Source organism: Mustela putorius, unplaced genomic scaffold (assembly GCF_011764305.1).
Source record: "Mustela putorius furo isolate JIRA1106 unplaced genomic scaffold, ASM1176430v1.1 tig00000083_pilon_pilon_pilon, whole genome shotgun sequence".
Taxonomy (NCBI): Eukaryota; Metazoa; Chordata; class Mammalia; order Carnivora; family Mustelidae; genus Mustela; species Mustela putorius.
The window spans coordinates 21,465,722-21,487,413 of record NW_025421273.1 but is presented as its reverse complement, the minus strand read 5'-3'; the positions used below and the strand labels follow the sequence as shown (position 1 = coordinate 21,487,413).

Below are 21,692 nucleotides of genomic sequence, written 5' to 3'. Positions count from 1 at the left end.
CACATGGTCACCATGCTGGCAGTTCCCTGAACCCTGTCCTTCTAGGTTTTTATGGAAGTTTCATAGGACTTGGTGTGACCGATTAACTCACTGGCCACTGGTGATCTATTCAATCTCCAGCCTCAGGCTCCTTCCCAGAGGTGGTGGAACAGGTGGAACTGAAAAGTTCTACCCTCCAATCACATGGTTGTTTCCCAACCCTTGGGTGTTTCCCAAAAGTCACCTCCTTAACCAACTCAGGTGTGACTGAAGGGTTTGTTATGAAAATCAAGACCTCTTTATCACTCTTATCACCTAGGAAATTCCAAGGATTTTTAGGAGCTCTGTGCCAGAAATAGAACAAACACCAAATATATGTTATAAATTACAGTATCAATATGTCTTCCTGTTGCTGGGATATTTTGCTGTTATTTCTTCTTTTTGGTGGAAAAGATCTTCCAAGTAATTTTCTGAGAAATGGTTTGTGATTGCTCAGGTATGAGTTCTTTTAATTCTTTGTTCATACAAAAATTCCAAGTGCTAACTCTTATGAGAAATTCTTAAGTAAAATCATTTCAAAGACATGAAATTGCTTCAGCAGTCTTTCCCCTTGCCCTAGATACATATTTACTATGGTCTGCTTTATATTACACTGAATTTGAATTAGCCTGATTTTTTACCTCAAGGGCTACAAAATGGCCTGGCAACCAAAGATCCAGCATTGTTAGTGTACAACACTTGGTAGGCATTCAAATTTTATTCTTTTCTTAAATAACAAGGGGATGAGGGGCACAGGAAGATAAATAATCTTCATGTCAGTGGCTGGGGAGTGAAGACAATAAGAGATTCCTATGTCTTAAAAGGCCAGAATGCAGAAGAGGCTCTTCATTTTTGTTATGGAAGATTTATTGGGCAAAAAGGAAGTGAGTTTCCAAATAGAAAAATGGTAGCATATGTCAAGATGCAGGCATGCGGAGATGCATAATTTGCTTGGAGGACATGGGTGACAGTGACAGGCTCTGAGGTGCTGCTAATGTCAAGATTAGCCCATTTAATGAGTTTCTGTGATGTCTTATAGAATATGGGAGATAAGTTTTCCCCTCTCTGGGATACCTATGTCTGCAAAGGTAAAGGAGAAAAATTGACTGCAATCAGTGATTTTAAAAATACTTTCTAAAAAAAGGAACACCCCCCCCCCCCCACTGCACACAAGTTTAAGAATTCTGGCTTTGTTAAAGTATAAAGGAGAGCTGTTTAAGCCATCAGTAGGATGAAGAACTTATCCTGTACCTCTTCTCCTTTTTTGTCAATAATGTGGCCATTGAAGAAATGATAGGCTGTGCTGAAAATAAGTAGAAAAATGACAAGTGACTTCCACCAGAGGGTGTCTGAAGAAGCATCCTGGAAACTGCACTTAGAGCAAATCAGTAAAAGGGTTTCATTGTTTGAATGCAGCATCAGTTTAAATATGATAAACACTGATAATCGGGGATGACTGCAACACCACACTAGAATTTCTATGGAATATATGTCAGGGATAAGGGTGAAGGTGGGGAGGACAACTGATGCTAGGTATGTTTTGCACCAAAATACTGAGAAATACTGGGCTACTGGTCCCTGCCAGTTTCCTTTCAGTCCTGACACTGATCTACAGGGGGCCCTGGTCTGCATGACATATTCATGTCACAATGCTCCCTCAATAAGAGTTTAGAGGCATCAATGAGTATTTTTGTAGATCTGAAGAATAAGATTCCACAACTATGCCAATAACTTAATAGTTTATTAGTCAGTCAACAATATTACAAATATTTAAAAATTACTTAATATAAATAGTTGGCAGCAAACTATTCCATTACAGAGTTAAATTACCAGTACAACAGACAGACTGGAGATTTAGACATCTGGAAGATAACAATAAAATAAACTAAAATATTTTAACAAAAAAATTTAAGCTGAAGGCGTTTACCTAGTGTCCATAAAAGCATGGGTTCTCTTTTTATTTAGAAAAAAATAAAAAAAGGCTTTAACACCCCATTAGGAATATAAAATAAAATCAACTGAAAATATTAATTTGCATATCAAAGAACCATTTATAATTACAATCCAAACACTCCATAAACCACTTGTGCGATTCTATACAGAAACTGGGAATTAGAAACTAGTTGCTTTAATATTACAAAGATTTCAGCTCCAAAAATAATTCAACATAAAATAAACTTTAGCAATTAGTGTCATAAAATTATATATTTCCACATAAAAATACAAAATAATATTAATGACAAGAATATGAAAAATTATTCCAAGTATTTTACTACTATTAAAATAAAATAAAACCCAAAAAAACAAAATAGAAATATGCATGAAAAAAGTCTCTCCTTTTGTTAGCAAAACACTATCCAAAATAACTACAATCATTTACATCAGTACAAAGATTTCTGGATTTAAAAAATAGTTGCAATGACAAAAGGGGTATCTTTTCTGACAGTAAAAAATGACACTGTGGATAAAATCTGCAAAATATGCAATGAAAAAAATAAATTTGCATTAAAAAGGTTTACACTGTTATTTTTTTTTATACAAACATTAGAAACAGTATTGCACATCACAACACAGAATCGAGGTTAGTCAGCCTTCCAAAATGTGTTATATTCAAGTTTTGTAGCATCTTTGAGGAGAGGCTCTGTGCAGCCAGATGCAACAGGGATAAATATCAAGTGTTTTCCATACACAAATATATAAATGCTAAATGTTTCCTTCTTAACAAAAAGTGTGGATTTTTAAAGTTTTTTTTTTTTTCCTCCACAGTCATACTTTTGGGCAGCAATATGAACATTTAGGGAACACAAGTGAAGAAGCTTTGAAAATACAAAAATACAATCAAAATTAATAATTTTCTACAAAAATAGTAAAATAAATATGATCTGTAAATTAAAAAAAAAAAAAACTCCAATACAGTGTTCAACAGTTAGGAAATAAGAATGTAGTACATAAAAGGCCAAAAATAAAAGAAAGAAAAAGAGGTAGGGGTGAGGTGGGGAGGGAACAAAAGATTAGACTGACAAGCTTTAACTATAACAGAAATGAAGGTAAAGCAAACCATACATTTCTGCCATTTTTACCCGTGGCAAAAAGGGGGTTCTGTTTCATTTCCCTTCATTCCCAATATTTATTTCTGTTTAAGAAGGGAAACTGATTTTCAACATCTCCAATTATTTTCATCATATAATTTATTTTAGTGTTCATTATTTAATACATGAAAAGGCTCTTCAATTTTAAACATTAAGCAGAAATTATGAAAATAAAGTTAAAAAATCTGCGAAATTAAATATCTAAATAATTAACATTGCAAAACTACTGATTTCTTTTCTAAATTCCAAAAATTGAGGTATAGCAAAGGAGATGTCATCAGTCAAAAAAAGTGTGCCATAAAATAGCTGACTGTTGGAAAAATCTCTCACAGAGATATAAAAATAGTGCATAACAAATGTCAAATGGATCAAGGTTGGCAGGGTTAAGGTTAGAAAAGAATACTCCAAAAATCTGGAGGATCATGGTTAAGTAACAAATAGGGAACATCGACAAATAAATTAGTAAAAAGCTCTTCTGAAAACAGCATCAACTTTAAACATTAAAAACTTGAACCACAACCACAATAAAACAGCAGAGTTAGACATGAACCACATATTTTTACAGTACAAAAAAGCACACCAGAGACAACCAATATTAAGATCAACACTTTGCTCACGTGAAGGATTGTCCCAAGGGGTTGCTATAAGGCAACACCCTTGTAATTTTCTCTCTTTAGAATCAAGAACCTTAGTTCTGCATTTTTAAAAAACATCTACCATTGTTGGGTGCTTTGCTTTGATTGCAGAGTAACTTTTACACTAAAATATAAGGGCTAGTTGCATTAAAAATGCTCTAAAGAGAAAAAATATCACGAATGATATTCTAATAGTGTTCAGTACCGAGAGAAACTCATTAACTATTGCATGTTTCCATGCTACTTTCTCGAAAAAACTGCAAGCAAAGTCATTACCAAAATTCCTTCATCAAAATCTAAAAAAAAAAAAAAAAAAAAAAAAGCAATTCTTAACCGTTAATAACAATGTTCCATGCAACAGTGACCCCAGTTTAGACAGAAGACCCCAATATACATAGGTCAAACACATAAGCAAGTTTAAGCCAGATTTCACCATTGTCTTTAAGGTAAAATTGAATTTTATGCAACTAGCCATCTGTATATTTCCCCATCTCCATTTTGACTTTACTTAGGTTTATTAAAGTTTTGCATTCTTCTATAAAGTTCGTTTGTTTAGATATGGGTTTCCTGTGGGTCTTACATTTGGTGACTGGTTAGCAGTGTGCTGGCCATCTTTGGTTTATAAAGGATGTCTTAACCGTGAACTATCAAAGGGGCTAAAATCAACCTTCTTTAAAATTCTAGTATTTTTCTTTTACTCAATCTTTTATCTATACTATATCACTGCACATTAATTAGAACCGCACATCACAAAATTGCACAGGGATTACAAATATTACATCCAGTCTGCATAAAATCGAATTCCACTACTGACCAGATCACAAAATGGCTGCACTCTCTAATCTAAAACTAATTTGCATATTGTACACATGTAGGACAAATTTTTTAACTTGAAGTCACAATAATGCATGCAAGTTTGCTTTTTTTAAACAAATTTTATAATTTGTTCATGCTACCTAGATTCAAGAGAGCTTTTTTGAACATTTGCAATACCTCACCTCTTGTTAGTTAATAATTCTAGTGCATGCATAAGGTGTATACAGGTAAGTAAACATGCATTTTTTTTCACATTCTAAAACTATGGCAGTTTAGGCCATATTGTGCTGCCTGCATTTTATCTGCAATGCAGTGTGTCTCTAACGTTTTCAATCCCGTATTAATAGGTGGCATTTACACATAACACCTATATAGCAGCAAAGCTAATACAGCTTGTGATTAAAAATGTTTAAAAATAGCTAATAAATCAGATTATCTTGAGGTATTATTTCTTGCAAGTCAAAATGGAGAGCAAAAAAATCAACCCTAATTTTTAGTTTATGTATACACTGAAAATAGCAACAATAAAAATAAGCATTTGTAGCAGACATATTCCATCTTCACTATTATTTTGCTACCTTTGGTAAATTACTGGGGCAGATCTTGAAGTTAAAAACCCACGTTTAGAAATAAGTGCACGCTTCACCCACTATATAGCAGCAGACTGTTTGCCCCTACGCAAAACATTCTCATATCTAATTTTAACTTTACATATAAAAATAACTTGGAGAAAATACAAAAAAACATTTTATTTTAACATGAAAATATCACAAAAATTAGTAAGCCTGAGATGTAGGGTTTTGGTGAAAAACAAGAGGCTTGTAGTGTTTTGGCTGCTGATAAAGATGCATGTATTGGTAGCTGGGGTGAAAGCAGAAGAATGCACTTATTTCTTCCGCATGTCGCGTCTTCAGACACAGTAAGCCACATGCACCCTTTCCTTCCTTGTTACAGAGGCCGGTGTGCTATTCTTAGTTCCAGCGGAAGTGGATCTGACGTGGGCGATCAGCACCTTCCTTTACCAATGGCTTATGGAACTCACGTCCTGCACGAGAGTGGATATTTGCCCAACAAAACTCACAGTAATACTGCAGGCAAGTGACATTGGCACAGAAAAAGGGAGCAAATTTTCCACCACAGCGTGCGCCCTGGCATTCATCACACATCTGGTCATCTAGCACATATGGCTTTACCTCCACCTGGAAAGAGAGAAGAAAAAAGTCTCCCATTAAGTCTGCTTCAGAAATCATTTTAGTAAATTTAAAATGTTCAGGGTGTTCTTGAGGAAAAACCAGCATTAAACACCGAGAAAGTAGGCAGTTTCCCAGCGAAATAGCTTTACCATGTAGTAGGTTAAAAAACAAAAACAAAAGCAAAAACAAAACCCAACAACAAAGTCATTCTCTTCTGGCACTAATCATCTTTTTCTAAGATGTTTCATGTTCATAAGTGATCATGTGATTAAACGAGCACTTAGTTTTAGTTTGGTAATTTTTTTTATTTTGATATATTTTCTTTCAAGGACTATAAACTGAGCGGTATTTACTGTATTTTTCAATGGCAGAAAATACTTTTAAAAACTATACATGTAACTGATTTGTAAAACATTTTACCTTTACCTTCCCTGGAGTAACATCTTTAAAACACCTGTGTGTTAATATTTTGGAGGCAGGGTGATTATGAGTAAAAAAAGAGAAGGGCATGGAAGACAAATGGTTTTTACACCTTTTCCCCTTCATTCCAGTAGCACCTGAGAGATGGCCCAACCCCCAACAACCACTGATTATGTACCTGCTTGTAACTACTTGGTGCGCACATACCAGAATTGTGGATAATCTTATTAAAGGCTTATCTAGACTTCTGTGAATTTATGAGATACAAAGTCAAAGAGGCCCACTGAGAAGGCCTGACTCAGAAGACCTCAGACCACGGTCAGCTTTGAGGGCTAATTTAAACCTCATTTTCCAGGTTTGTAATTTGAGAAGAATCCTAGAATCGCTTCACAGCGCTGTGAGGATTAGATTATGCAGGTAAAAGTGTTTAAGGCAGTGCTTGGTACACAGCAGAGACTCTAAACCAGCACTGCCTACTAATAATAAATATGAATGGAGGGCTACTACCTTTGTCTGACTTAATGTGCCAGGCAGCCTAAGACTTCAGGCTTTCCTAAGAAGAGAGAAAACTGAATGTTTAAAGGGTTTGGTTAGAGATAAAGAAGTGTTTGCCAAAGGTAAACAAATAACAAGCCAACAATTTCTATTCGGAATGTATTAACACTTGCATGTGTGCAGAAAATGCACATATAAGGGTATTTTCTGAAGCATTATTTTTCACAAGAGCAACAACGAATAGGGAAAAACCTAAAAGGTGATGAAAAGGACTATAAAACAAACATCTGATAGAAAGGTAATGAAATTAAGTTGTTTTTATATTTGCATTTCACTGATTAGGGCTGGAAAAGCATTCTATGTACATTTAACATTTTGCTTTTCTGAATCGTCTGTATCTTTTGAGTATTTTCCCAATGGAGGTTTTTTTTTTTTTTTTTTTTTTTTTTGAAGTGAATCCTCTTTGCCAGTTAAGGATTTTTAACCTTTTTTCCATTGATTTTTTTTTATCTTATTTTTTTTTAATTTTTTATAAACATATATTTTTATCCCCAGGGGTACAGGTCTGTGAATCACCAGGTATACACACTTCACAGCACTCACCAAAGCACATACCCTCCCCAATGTCCATAATCCCACCCCCTTCTCCCAAACCCCCTCCCCCCAGCAACCCTCAGTTTGTTTTGTGAGATTAAGAGTCACTTATGGTTTGTCTCCCTCCCGATCCATTGATTTTTTTAAAAGATCTTTGATACTTGGTCTAAAATTTTTATGCTCAATCTTTATTTTTAAATTTTTTTCTATTATGGATCCTATCTTGATTGTCAGTCTTTCTGATTCATTATCTTCATTATAATATTATGTAACTAAAACTATACACACACACACATAGCTATAACTACATAATATTGTTATAATAATATATAATAACTAAATCAAAGAAATTACCAAAGAATATCTCAAAGTGCCATGAGAATTACTGAATTTCATTTTACTAGATGATAATCAAAATGAGCACAGGGAAAGTGTCTGTTCAATACGTACTTAGTAAGAGGATCTAGCAGAATATCTAGCACAAAGTAGAAACTATCTGAATAAATGTGGTACATTTACATATGTTTTCTTGATTATACCTCTTGTCTCTACTGTAATTAAAGAGTGTCTGTGTGGTTTACTTCATTTCCATAATACCTCATAAAATACTTGGTGCTTAGGAGTTACTGAATGTAAAACTGCTGAATTAAATTTCAAAATGCAATGATTTCAATTATTTGTATTTCAAACTTCTAGATATTATTTTATGAAGCTAATCTAATTACCTTCAAAATCACAGACTTTAAAGATAGTAAACTGGATTTGAAACTTATGATTTTAGAGAGAGTATTCTGATTATTTCTGATTAATAACCTCTAAAAACGAGCTCTTGCATGTGTGAAAAGGTGTTGGGAGTTTCATCAATTCTGTGCCTATTCTTACTTTCCATTATGATGCCCCTCCCTAATTTCACTTCAGAGAACCTATCTGGAATACTCTGCCACCTGGATTCACAACTAATGAAATAATTCATACTTAATTATCCAACTTGAACTTCAACACAACTCCCTTCAGTAAGTACCAGAAGGCACAGTGAGTATTATTACTCATGGAGTAACATACAAAATTACAATGAATTACATTTTTGTGGTGATGGTGTTTCCCAGCTTTTGGGGAGATAGGAATTAAACCTCAAAGAGCTCATGAGCCAAAAGATCAAGTTGAGTGAACAATTTCAATCCTTCCCAAATCTCTGGGTTATCAGTTATAAATTTAAAATTAATCAGTTGTTATGGTTTAATATCTATATTCATACTAGAGACATGAAAGGTATAAAGATCAATTGTGTGTGTGTGTGTGCGTGTGAGCAAGCTCAAATTCTTTAATTTTCTTTCTTTTTTTTTTTTTAAAGATTTTATTTTTAAGTAATCTCTACACCCAACATGGGGTTCGAACTCATAACCCCAAGATCAAGAGTCACATTCTCAACTGAACCAGCCAGATAGCTCTCAAATTATTTCAGAAATAGTTCAAAATATACCTTAAGCAGCTCATATCTTAAAAATTAAACTTTTCTCTCAGGCACTGTGATGCCTTTCTAAGAAGGCATGCATGTGTTTCTGAATTCACTTGCTGTGCATCTGAATTGCTCTTTAGGAATCCATATTCTGCCCGAAATAACTGGTCCTTTACTATCATTTTGGAAACAAGAATGAGGCAGGACACTGCAAGGATGTTTTCCCTGTGCTCCTGCATGCTAAATAACTATAATTATATACAATGTAGGTAATCTCCTCAGTTGACTAGACCACTTCTTTGCAAAAGTCAGGGTTAGACTAGATACATGGTCTCAATCATGGATGCACATTAGAATCGCCTGGAAGCTTTACAAATTTCGGCTGCCCCTGAACAGTTGTAACAAAATCTTTGGGGTCAGAGGATGGGGGAACCCAGCCGTCAAGATTTTTCTAAATTCCCAGGTGACTTTATTCTGCAGCTGAGGGTGAAAACCACTGGATTACAGGAACTCCAGTTCAACAAATTTTCCTGCATGGTGTAATTAAAGCAGACACCTTCCACTTAGATGGTGAGATTGTGTGTGTTGCAAAAGTTTAAGTAACAATGCAAAAAAAAAATCACTCTGCTTGTATGAACTGAACCTATGCTGTACTTTTTTTTGTTTGTTTTCTATATGGGATGGCTCGGTAATTAAACTAATGACTACTTTTAGAGTCCACAATTAGTCAATCCATACTTCTAAACCAGCTCCACTGCCTCCAAAATAGTCTTTTAATATATACAAACAGCCTCAGAGAAGAAACTTCAAGAAACTGTTACACTGGGGAAAAAAAAATACTCAAGTTATATCTTTTAATTTGGATATACAAAAAGTTAAATTACCTCTAATTCTTAGCATATCTCATCTGTAATACAATGCAAACATGATTATTTTAAAATATTGCTCAGCTGTATATATATGCACTATGAGCAAATTTTAGTATGAAATAGATTTGCGATTGAACAACTGAGTTTGGGTCACTCCTTTTCCCTATTTTCAATGGTAATCAGTACTAGGAATTATTCAGTGGGGTGGCTTTTAGTTAACAAATATTCATAGGACTTCCTAAAAATTTTTACTGTGATTACCTATACAATGCAACTGAAGAGTAAATGTTTTAAAGTTTAGGATAATTATTTTGTGTGTTTAATTTTTTTTTGTATATTTATCATTTTGTATACTTAGGGAAATATACAGTGTATTTTTATTTTAAATTTAATGATAAAAGATAAAAAACACTTAAATAACAGTGCCAAACTTTAAATACTTCTACATATGAGAATTCATTTAATCCTCAAAATAATTGTGAAAAAGATACTATTATTGCTTTCCATTTGATAAATGGGGAAAAAGAGGCATACTGAGGGTTAATTTCTTGAGGATTACAGAGCACATGGTGGACATAGCATCCTGGGCATGCTGGCTCCAGGGTACAGGCTCCCGCTGAGCAGGGAGCCTGATGAGGGGCTCAATCCCAGGACCCTGGGATCATGACCTAAGCTAAAGGCAGATACTTAATGGTCTGAGCCACCCAGGTACACCCAGGGTACAACTCTTAAAAGAAGCCCTGCTTCTATGGTTAGAAAGGTGTTAAGACCTTATTGGTGGATTTTTAAATAAACAACAACAACAACCAAAAACTCCACAACCTGATGTGCTTTTACAATGACATTTAAATTTTGTATACTGTATCTGAAGTTCAAAGTATGGGGAATGCCATTGGGCTCTTTGCTCAGTGGGGAACCTGCCTCTCCCTCTGCCTGCTCCTCTCTCTCTGACAAATAAATAAATAAAATCTTTTAAAAAAAGTTCAAAGTATGTTCAATAATTTTACATTTCAGTGGTATTTTGATATAATACTCTTTAACTCTAAGATTTAAAGATGTATAAAAAAATAGAGTGAATTATATTGTCAACTTGGTAGGGTAGTAAGCTCTGGATCAGCACCTTATTATAGGATGTTAAATGCTTTCCCAATATGCAACTTACGCGTTTATCAATATCCCCATGCTGAAGCTGAACAAACCGAGCACTGATGGCAGCAATATAGCTCTGCTGATTGGAGAAAGCAACTCGACCAGCACCTTTCGGGTATTTTAGCTCAGGATCTGTATCAATTCCTGCATAACAAACTCCACCATACAGCCGGTCCATGATCATAGCAAGTTCCACTTGAAAAGGAAAAGAAATTCACATCAAATGTGAGAGAACACAGTAAATCAACAGTTTTTAGATAACTTTTTTAAAAAGGGAAAGTCATTAGGATAAATAGTTTTACGCTGTTTTCTAAATACAATCCTTTCACCTGCATATTGGACCCAATATGCTCTCACTACAGAATTACTTGGCAATTCTCCTCTCTCCTTTATCATCAGTTTTTCCCTCTACAAAGGATCATTCCCAATCTTAAAACAAAACAAAACAAAACAAAACAAAAAACCCAAAACGAAACTCTTAATTCTGCTTTTCTCCCTCTCAGTGACTGCTTAATTTCTATATTCTTCCTTTAAAGCCAAATTGTTAAATTCTTTTTCTTCTACTACCTCATCCTTCTCTTCCCATTCCTTGTTCAACCTTTATAACTAGACTTTCATCCCTTGTTAACTCCATGTTAATTGATCATGCCACTGTCAAGTACAATGGTCAATCTACCTGGAAGCAGTACGGGAACATACGTTAACGTCTACTTTCTGCATCTGGCTTTCGGAAACATTTTTCTACTAATTTTCATCCGACTTCACAATTCCTTAGTCTTCCTTGCTGGTTCCTCTTCAACTCCTTGACTTTTCGATGTCAGAGTACTCTAAGTTTCAGTCGTAGATTTCTCTTTACACTTGTGGGCTATCGTGACTTTATCCCATGTCATGGCTTAAATACCATCTATCTGTCTTCATGTCCTAAATTCCTGTCTCCAGCCTCGGCCTCTTCTCTGGACATCGAAGTCATTGATGCAACCACCAGGAGATGGTCAACTGGAGTTGTTGTCCTGGACAACTCATACTGACATTTAATAGACCTTCACCACCTAGTTTGAAATGACACTCCTGATCTTCCAACATCCCATTAAATCTGCTCCAGTAAGTTTTTGTTAACTCAGCTGGTAAGCAATAGAAAAGATAAAGTTCCTAAGATTCTTGGCTTCAATCCTTTCTATTTTCTGTTTTCCCCACTACACATGCAATCCTATGAACCTGATTTTCTAGACCTATCTAAAATCCAATCTCCTCACCTCCATCAACTAACATCCTGTTCCAAACTCTCATTATTTTTCATCTGGATTGCGGCAATAGCCTTAACTCTTTGTTTCTGATTTACTGTCGAAACAGTAGCAAGGCCTCTCAGAACAGTAGCAAGAGTAATTCTTAGATATCAGATATAAATGGTATAACTAAAATTTCTACTTCGGAGCTCAAAATGGTACCACAAAGTTGCTTTCAAAATCAAGACCACAATTTCTCTTCTCCAGTGTTCTTTATCACAGTAGAAGGTGTGACTATCTACATAGTGGCTTAAGACGGAAAGCTGAGGTTCAGCTTTTGAGGTTACCTCATAAATTGTCTGGGACATGTTTTTCCTTTCTCTCTCACCACTGCTACCTCCAATCTAAGCTCATGTTACCTTTCTCCTGCCCTGCAAGAATGGGCTCCTAAAAGGGTCACATTATATCTCCTCAACCCAGCTGCCTCCAAAATACGTCATTAGCTACAGTTATCTAAAACTCTTCATTGGTTTCCCCTTGCTCTGAGGATAAATACTGAATTAGCTTATCAGACAGATTTATATGGTCTGACCCCTATTCACTTTTTCTATGCCTTTTTGTGTCTCTCTCCTCACTTCTTATACCCTTAGTCAGCCACTCTGGATTTCTTTCAGTTCCTCCAATGCCCTCTGCTTCCCTCCACTAAAGATCTTTGAATATGCTCTTCCCTTTGTCTGAAAACACGCTCCTCACAACCCTCCTGCCACCTCAACTCTATTCCTTCTGTTGTGTCAGCTCAAATGCAAGGATTTCTAAATATTAGACTACACCACATTCCCGTGATGTTCTTCTACTCTCTGTAGTCTTTCTTTGTAGCAGTTATATTCTATAAGTATTTATACATGTGAATGGTTCTTTTAACGTTTTGTCCTATACTGACTGGAAAAGGATGTTCTCAGTGGTGGAAAGCACTAACACACTTCACAGGGCACAGGGAATCATAAAGCATGCTTGTACAGAGGGCATACAGGTCTGTAATTATGTTCCTGGATAACATTTCTGGTAAATCTCTAGTTTCTTGTTATTGATGAACAGTTTATTACTTATCAAAGCACTATTTAAAAAAACAAAACGTACTTCTTCAAATATCAGAGTCAACCAACATAAAATAAACAGACCCCAAATTCTTTTTAGAAGTCAGAAGTATTTGGATCCTTCTTATAGAGTCTGCTTGAAGTTTATTATTAATATTGATAGATGAGTGTCTACTTCTCCACTTACTTGACAATTTTAAGAATACTTCTCAGAATTCTGTAGGAAACAACTCTTGGAGCATAAACAATCTGCCCTTTGCCCACCCAACAGTACATAACAGCTCTGAAAAGTTTACTGAATTCATTCATATTTAATTTTTATTTTAAAGAAGCAACATTTGTTAACATTCTACTTACCAGCCCTTAATGGCCTAGGAACACCCCCAACAAAAATTGTTTTTCGAGGATCCAAAGGCTGAGAACCATCCATCACAAAATCACTATCACTTAAGTTCCAAGGACGGATCTGAACCTAGGAAGAAAATCATATCACTGTAATTGGTCTTATTCTCTTGACAGCTAATGCTACTTTGTGCCGGTTAACAGTAGTCCTTTTATTTTTCAAAATTTTGTATAGCTGGATTTGATAATACATTATTTTTTAAGCTAGATACTATAAGTTATTGGGATTTTTAAAAACTGAACTCTTAACATGGTATTTTAACTTTTTTATCATTAATTACTTCAAACCAGTTTTTGGAAAACTCGCATTTGTAGCCTAAGGTTCACATACAGTATTTACTTACTGGTTTGTCCTTAATGGTGGGACTGGAAACACACAGATAGAGTTTTCCATCTTCTTCAATACAAGCATCAATTAGTGCTTGAACTGAGCTCTCTTCTTGAAAGAGAAGGAATGCATAGCCTGTAATAACCATTAAAAATGAGGCAATATTGCAAAGGAAGTGATTTCAGCCCAAATTTCAATACTATTTAGAAAACACATGCTTTTGCAAAAGAAAAAAAAATTAACTATCAGAGAGAACCAGAATTATTAGACTTTCTATAGGAGAGCACAATATCCTATGGAATACACACAAAAACAGATACTCATTAATTAGCTATCTTATATAGAGTGCTTTCTATCCAGGGCTGTGCTAAAAAGCTTTACATAAATTATTTCATTTGATTCCCACAGCAAGTCTCTAAGACATTATTCCCATTTTATAGAAGAAAAACCTGAGGTATCCAGCAGTTAATGACTTGCCCCAAGTCAGTCACATAAGCAAGCAGTTGGTGGAGTAATTTCAAACCCAGGAGAGCCCCCAAGGTCTCCCAAGATACTGTCTTCTTCAAGAACTTGGCAGGACTAACCCCTCGATTATATTAGAAGGTTTCTAAAGAGGCCCCCAGGGTAAGACATGTTTGGTGCACAGTTTGGGCTAGAACACACTTGGAAAGGCGCAAGAATTTCCCTAAGGAAGGGGAAATAACTACAAGTCAGCATGTCAACTTCAAATTTGTACTAAGAAAACTACCTTAAGAAGACTGGAGCAAAATGGGTCCTCCAGCATGGGTCAGGACCTTAAAATCAAACTCTCTACTGGGATAAACCGTGGAACACTTCAAGTAGTCTGGAGACTATGTTTGGACTTTGGACCCAAACTCTTGCTTATTAGATGCCTGTACCTTTGGGAGATACGCCCTTCCTCCTCTCTTTGTGATAACAGATTGTCATTCTTCAAGCAGAACAGACTTCAGTATAAAAAGAAGGTATCAAAATTTATACTGGAAGTTCACCATTACATGATTATTCCTAGAAGCTGATAATTAACTGACCCCAAAACACCCTTTCTTTGATGAGATTTCTATGCAAACAAACCTAGAGAACTGTAATCTGGTTCTAATATGAAGAAGTCATCAAGCAGGCCATGCACATCTATCTATTCCATTAGACAATGGTAAATGTGAGATCATGTTTTACACAAAAATCAAAACACATAGCTTTATTGCCAACACTGGCTGTAATTGCCACAAAGGTCTGATGTGACACAAAAGTGCTTCATTTTAAAATTATAATTCCTGATTGCATAAATAAGCCATCAAATCAACCTATGCAACAGAAACTTTCTAAGGTATGATTATGCAAGATTAAAAAAACACATCGCAGACATTTCCAACTGCTAGAAATAATTTAAATATGCTTGAAAAAATAAAAAAATGAAAACTTGTTTTAAGTGAAGGCTTTAATTTTGACACAAGTTAAAGATTTGCGAGTTGTAACTCTTTTGTAATAACAGAGGATATAAGACCAATTTACAAAATATTTTAAATTCAGTAAATTTAATGTTATTTGTGATATTAATTTTTGATATTAATGTTTTAATTTTGGTTAGTTTTAAAGTGATACTTTACATTCAATACTTTTTTTTTTTTTAAGATTTTGAGAGAAAAAGAGAGAGAGAGCGCATGAGGGTGGTGTTGGTGGGAGGGATAACACAGGGATAACACAGGGAGCCTGACACAGGGCTTGCATCCCAGGATCCTGAGATCATGACCTGAGGCAAAGGCAGACGCTTAACTAATTGAGCCACCCAGGCACCTCTACATTGAATATTCCTACTATTAATGATTTGTGTAATTATTAGGTAAGAAATGTTTGTATCACAAAACTAATTAAGCAACATGGCAGGTAAATTACGATCTAGCTAAGGCAAACCATTAAATATTAAAATACTTTTACCAAAAACATACTGTACAGCAAACTAATACTCACATAGGGTGAACCTCATTCACTGTAAAAGAAACATATGTACACATGTGGCTCCATCTCCAAGGGCTCATGTCGCTGCCTTAATTACAAGGGAGCTTCACTAACTGGATGCTTTGTGCATCAGTGTTTCCAAACCATGGAAGATGAATTACAACAATGTCAAAACTGCTTAAAAGGACTAGGTTTGGAAACACTGGTCTTTGGCAATGACAATTAACTATGATTGTACCCCAAACTACGATTTGCCGGTACCGCTTTATTCAGGTCTTTTTGCTTTGTTTTCAGTTTGGGAAAATAAACTAAACATCACCACAAAAACCACAATGACAACAACAACAGCAACAAAGATAGCAACTATTCTGTTTGATTAAATTTGTGCCAACACATCTTTCTAGGCTTAGAGTCCATCATCCTGTTACATGAACAAGAGGCTCAGGCAAAAATTGTGTACCTGTCTCCACACAAACCAATTCTCATTCCTTCCTAAAACTGTATTTCAGTTCCTCCCTGGAACTCTGTTTGACTCCTTAATGTCTATCTGGATTACACAATACCTTCAGATTTCGTTCAGAACTTCTCAGTGAACCTTTCCCACCTACTTCAGGTAAAAGGAGCTTCTATTCTATAGTATTTATAGGTGTTTTTATCATGTGTTAGTCAGTTATTATTCTGTGCATTACCAAGAGTACAAAGATGAGTAAATGCAGAGTATTACAGACTATGGGAAGAACTGGATTTTAGCAAAATCATCAGGGATTTATAGAGTTGTAAAAATGTAACATTGTAGCTGTGACAAGGGCTATGAGAGAGTGGAACAGTGCCAGGAGAGCCTACAGTAGGAGTATGTGAACCATTAGGGGCATCCTGAAAGTATCCTGTGAGCAACCAATGTTTGAACTGAGACAAATGAGGGTATGTGGATGAAGACACATCAGAAGGGCCTTAGGGCCAGTGAGAATACCATACAATAAGAGCCCTAGGCAGGAGAGAGCAAAGCCGGTTTTTGGAACCAGAAGTGAACAAGAAGTAATAGAGGCAGAAGAAACCAGAGAGGTGGGGAGGTTGGGCAGGGCAAACCCATTTTTACCTTTATTCTAACTGAAAGAAACCACTGAAGGGTTTTAAGCAGATGGTCAAGAGATAGCAGTATCAGATGAGTTTTCAGAGAGATTACTCTGGCTATACTGTGGGAGAAAAACTGGAGAGAGGCAGAGGTATGGACTGACTAGTCACATTCCTGAAGTGGACCAGGATACTGGTAACTTAGGCAGGAATATTAGAAACTAATTGACATTTTTACTGAACATTCAAAAACTTTACAAGAGGCTAAGAGAGTGAAGCAATAGAAAACAGATTAAAACTCAGTTTAAAACTCAGGAACAAATTAAAGCTCAGCAACAGATTAAAACTCAGATGAACAAATGAATGTCTATATCTATATGGAGCTTATTTTCTCTCTAAACTAAGTATCAGGACGTCCAAGACCAGTAAACTCCAAATTTGGGTGAAAATTTAGAGTACATGAAGAAAGGTCCATAGCTTTAATCAGACTTTCATAGAGATCTGGGATTCAGAATCCCTGCTCAAAAGATGTTCTGGAGTCCATAAATCTAAGATCTAAAGGTATAAAACAGAAACCACTGGGTTATTCCATTTCTCTAAAATCTACATGAACTAGTAATGGAGGTACTAGAATTCTCAGTGAAAATAAGTGAGATATCCCATATAATTCATTACCAGAAATCTTTAATTAGTTTTTGTATACCAATAACTATTCTAACATGTTTCCTTTCCCAGAGCCCAAATCAGACCATTAAATAGATCTACTGGAGTCTTTTTTCCAGGTTTGAAAATTTGCTCAGCCATGAGAATAACAGGGTTTTTGTTTTACTAAAATTTTATTTCAATGATGTTCAAAGAAAAGCTTTAGCTTTTAAACCTTCCCCTTTTTATTCCCTTCAGAGAATCTGCCATTAGCAACCTGACTGGACTCACGTTTAATTCTCTCCACTCACCTCCCCTGCTCATTGTGGGCAAGGGGAACTTACCTCTTCTCCCCACTAATGGTGGCCTTGCTTTTGGTCAGATGAATGATAGTGATATGTTACTCTTGTGATATGGTGACAAGCCATAGGGGGTATCCTAGCAGTGAGTTACTAGCACAACTAGGTATCTTCTTCACATCTGATCTCTCTATATAATGGGGTTTGGACCAGTCACTTTCTCCTCTAGCTAAATTAACCCACAAAGTAAATATTGCTCTGCTGTTATCTGTTATTGTTTGGAACACTTATGTAAGTCTGGCAATATTCTATACTATTCATGCATTTATATTTTTCTCTCACTTCAAATAGTTCTTAATTTCATTGCATAGAGGGACACTTTTTTTACATGTTGGTACCCAAGTTACTTAGAAGGATGCTTCAAACTGAAAACAAAACCTCAAAACATTCATTGATTTGAGTGTTTGAAATCACTGTCAAACCATTACAGAGAAAGAACAGCTAGTGTCTAATGGCTCTTGACTGGGTTAAAGTGAAACTATGATAGCCCTCAGATCCATTCTTGTCACTTGATGCATGTTACCAGCCTTCACAAATTACTCTCTTAGTTTTTATAGAAAGGTGTGATGATATGCAATTCTAAAAGAAAACACAAAGTAATTGGCATTGTCTTATTTGCTCTCATAAAACTGATTCCCTAGAAAATATTAACAATAAAAAATCTTACCTTTTGGTGGAAAATAGGACTTGCTTTCTGCTTTATGAGGCCAATCTACTACCAAAGGCCCAAATCTTCTGAAGCTAGCAGTTATTTCATCTTAAAAAAGTACAATAATACACATTAGAAATTAGTTTTAATACTTCATTAAAAAACCCCCATATTTATAAGTTAAAGATTTAATATTTAAAAGTACCAAGTACTCTAAGATAAACATGAAAACCAAAAACATGTCTAATATCCTTACTGACAAAATATATGAAACAGATATTTTAGCCAAAAGAAATTAATAAATTTAAGTAGCACGCTGACCAGAGCAATCAATTTAGTGTGAGTTTTAAAATTTTACCTAACGTTGTGTAGATACTAAAGGACTGATAGTATACCAAATCATAAATATTATTGGCTTGAAAAACATGCAAACATTATTTCAAGTTAAATAGAGAGACGATTACTGTTTGATAAGTAAAATCTCATAGGGAAAGAACAGGTCTGTTAAAACAAGACACAAAGAATTATCTTACTCATTAAGGTCTGACACATACCAGGGAGCTTCACTGAAACAAATACAGGTCAAATACAATGATATGCTCTAGGTTATTTCCTCGTATGAAAACCTTATTAAACTAACACTTAGGACAGGTTTCTGGATATTCGAATAATTTAAAAATTTCTCAAAGTGCAGCAAAATCCTCTTAGTTGTGAATAAGAGTGGCAGACTTCCCACAACTGTACAGACATTGGACAGTTTCATATTTTTAATCTTTACCTTGAATTATTTTCTTTTGTTATTATTACAAATGGTGAATTTTACATCTGTTCAGCTTTTAGATAACCTGAATTTCCTGTTTATGTTCTGTTTCCATTACCCTTTTGGGCTTTATTACCTCTTTCTTACCTATTTCTAACAGCCTATTTATCCTCAAGGAAATTAAACTTCTGACTGTCATGCACTGCAGGCATTTTATTTTGTGTATTTTGGTAATATGAAAATTTTAAGTTTTATTAGAAAAACTTTCTGTATGATAATCTTATTTACAAAAAAATACAATAACAATAGGCATTTTAACATATAAAAATTTTTAACTGTTTAATTACCTATTTCATATTTCAACAGGTGACAAAATATTTAGACAGAGATGGATATCTATCCTGACTGAAAATCTCAAGGTAAAAAATTCCATACCCCCATTCACATTTTATTTTAGGATTTTTTTTGTTTGTTTGTTTTGTTTGAAGCTCAAATTATCACCCTACCTTCATCAATATCTGGAGGAAGACCACCAACAAAAACTTTTCGAGAGAAGCGTTCTATTCGTTCTCCGTTTTGATGAGCTGAGTAACATGTGGGTGAATTTAAAACACCAACTTGATCATTATGACCATCATCAAGCAGACCATCATCTATTGGAAAGAGGGAAGAACGACCTAAAATATAAGAACAAATATAACTTGAATCTCAGGTATAATGATAAAGTTGGGCATTAAAACAGCAATGACAAATTCAAAGGTTTAAAACATGAAGGTGATACAGGCATAAAAAAAATAAGGGAAATTCAGATAGTTTAAGCTTTTAATTACTGGGATTCAAAAGAGAAGCAGTCTGAAGAATGACTTAGAAATAAATGTAGTTATATGACAACAATTATACTGCAAACAAACACTGGATCATTTCAATGTTTTATGGAAAGCACTAAGAATCTGATGTATGGGGACAGTTTAAACTGGATGTGTAACAGAAGAAACCTTTGAGAAATTGGTTGCAAAAGGGAAATGGCAAAGACTAAATAGATAAAAGCACATAATAAAAAGCCACTTGCAGACCACAGTTAAGTAAGGACAAAGGCAACAAATAAGACTTGCATATAAGGCTTTGAATTAATTGATTACACATGCAGATGGGGCGTCTTCAAATGTGCAAAACAGAAAAAGGCATCACCCTCTAGGACTTTGGTGCCCATCTGAGCTCACCCTTCAAGGGTGCAACCCTTTGTCCAGGGCACGTCCTATATAATTCTCTGCAGCAATCCTCATGCTACACTCCGTGGGGATCAAAAAAATAAAATGACCTGATAAAATATAGTACCCTGCTCTCAGAGAATGTACATTTAGAAAAGATAAGATCTATACATATAACTATGGCACATATCCCTAAGAAAGCTTTAAAATACTTCAGAGGAATTTTGTTGGAGGAAGGAAGTAGGCTGGCTAATAAACAGGTAATTTCTTAAATTCCCAAGTGAGACTGAATGACAATTGTGGTAAAAAGGGAAAGCTAGTGGAATTTACTCAGTGCATTAGAGAGGGTAAGATATTTCCAAATAGAAATATTTATTAGAACATGGTTTTGAGTACATTTTCCAAGTAGAAGGAGAAATATAAGAGAAAAGAAAAAAATATGAATTTAAGAAATAGGGAGTAGTCAAAATTGACTACTACATGTTGGAAATAAGGAGAGTACAAGTAATAAAACAGCTTTGAGGCTAGTCAAAATACTTAGCTTTGAATGCCAGGCTAAAGTGGATGTTTTATTTAGTGTATGGTTAAAACAAAAAACTGGATTCAGGGGCTCAAGCAAGATAATTTTACTGGTGCTTTGGGAAGACTTATAGCAAATGGGGTTAAAGTGATAAGAAATGAGCAGATCAGGAAGGATGGACAGGGAGAGAACTATAGCAGTAAAGAGTAGATAGATATCTGGGAAACAAAAGAAAAAACTGGAAATGAAGAACTAAAAGAATTAGAACATGAATGGTAAGAACCATTAACTAAATGTAAGGACAGTAAAGACCAAAAAATAGTATACAAAAGGGTAGATATGGAAGGAAACAATCAACAAAACAAGAAATATAACTCCCATCCCTTTGGAATGGGAGAGGACATTTGCAAATGACACTGACATTCTGATAAAAAGTTAGTATCCAAAATATGTAAAGAACTTATAAAACTGAATACACAAAAAAGCAATCCAGTTAAAAAATTGGCAGGACACCCAGACATTTTCCAAAGAAGACATACAGCTGGCTAACAGACACATGAAAAGTTACTTATCATCACTTGTCAGGGAAATGCAAATCAAAACTACAATAGATTATCACCTCACATAGTCAGAAAGGCTAAAATTAACAACTCAAGAAAGGACAGGTGTCAGCAAGGATACAGAAAAGGGGAACCCTCTTACACTGTTGGTGGGAATGCAAAAGGGTG

At 35.1% G+C, this 21,692-nt stretch overlaps 1 protein-coding gene across 11 annotated transcripts in view; it reads right to left on the bottom strand.

Annotated features, from left to right (window-relative positions):
- Positions 1–1,740: 1,740 nt before the first annotated feature.
- The window catches only part of CPEB2 (cytoplasmic polyadenylation element binding protein 2), a 71,867-nt gene continuing 51,915 nt past the window's right edge, over positions 1,741–21,692 (bottom strand). For all 11 annotated transcript variants that reach the window (XM_045075699.1, XM_045075720.1, XM_045075685.1 and 8 more), the window contains 6 exons: positions 19,743–19,913; positions 18,495–18,584; positions 13,798–13,916; positions 13,409–13,523; positions 10,748–10,929; positions 1,741–5,757 (listed from right to left, as the gene is read on the bottom strand). In XM_045075699.1, the coding sequence (XP_044931634.1) occupies positions 5,530–5,757; positions 10,748–10,929; positions 13,409–13,523; positions 13,798–13,916; positions 18,495–18,584; positions 19,743–19,913 (905 nt within the window). In that variant the 3' untranslated portion in view covers positions 1,741–5,529. The remainder of the gene's footprint in view (positions 5,758–10,747; positions 10,930–13,408; positions 13,524–13,797; positions 13,917–18,494; positions 18,585–19,742; positions 19,914–21,692) is intronic.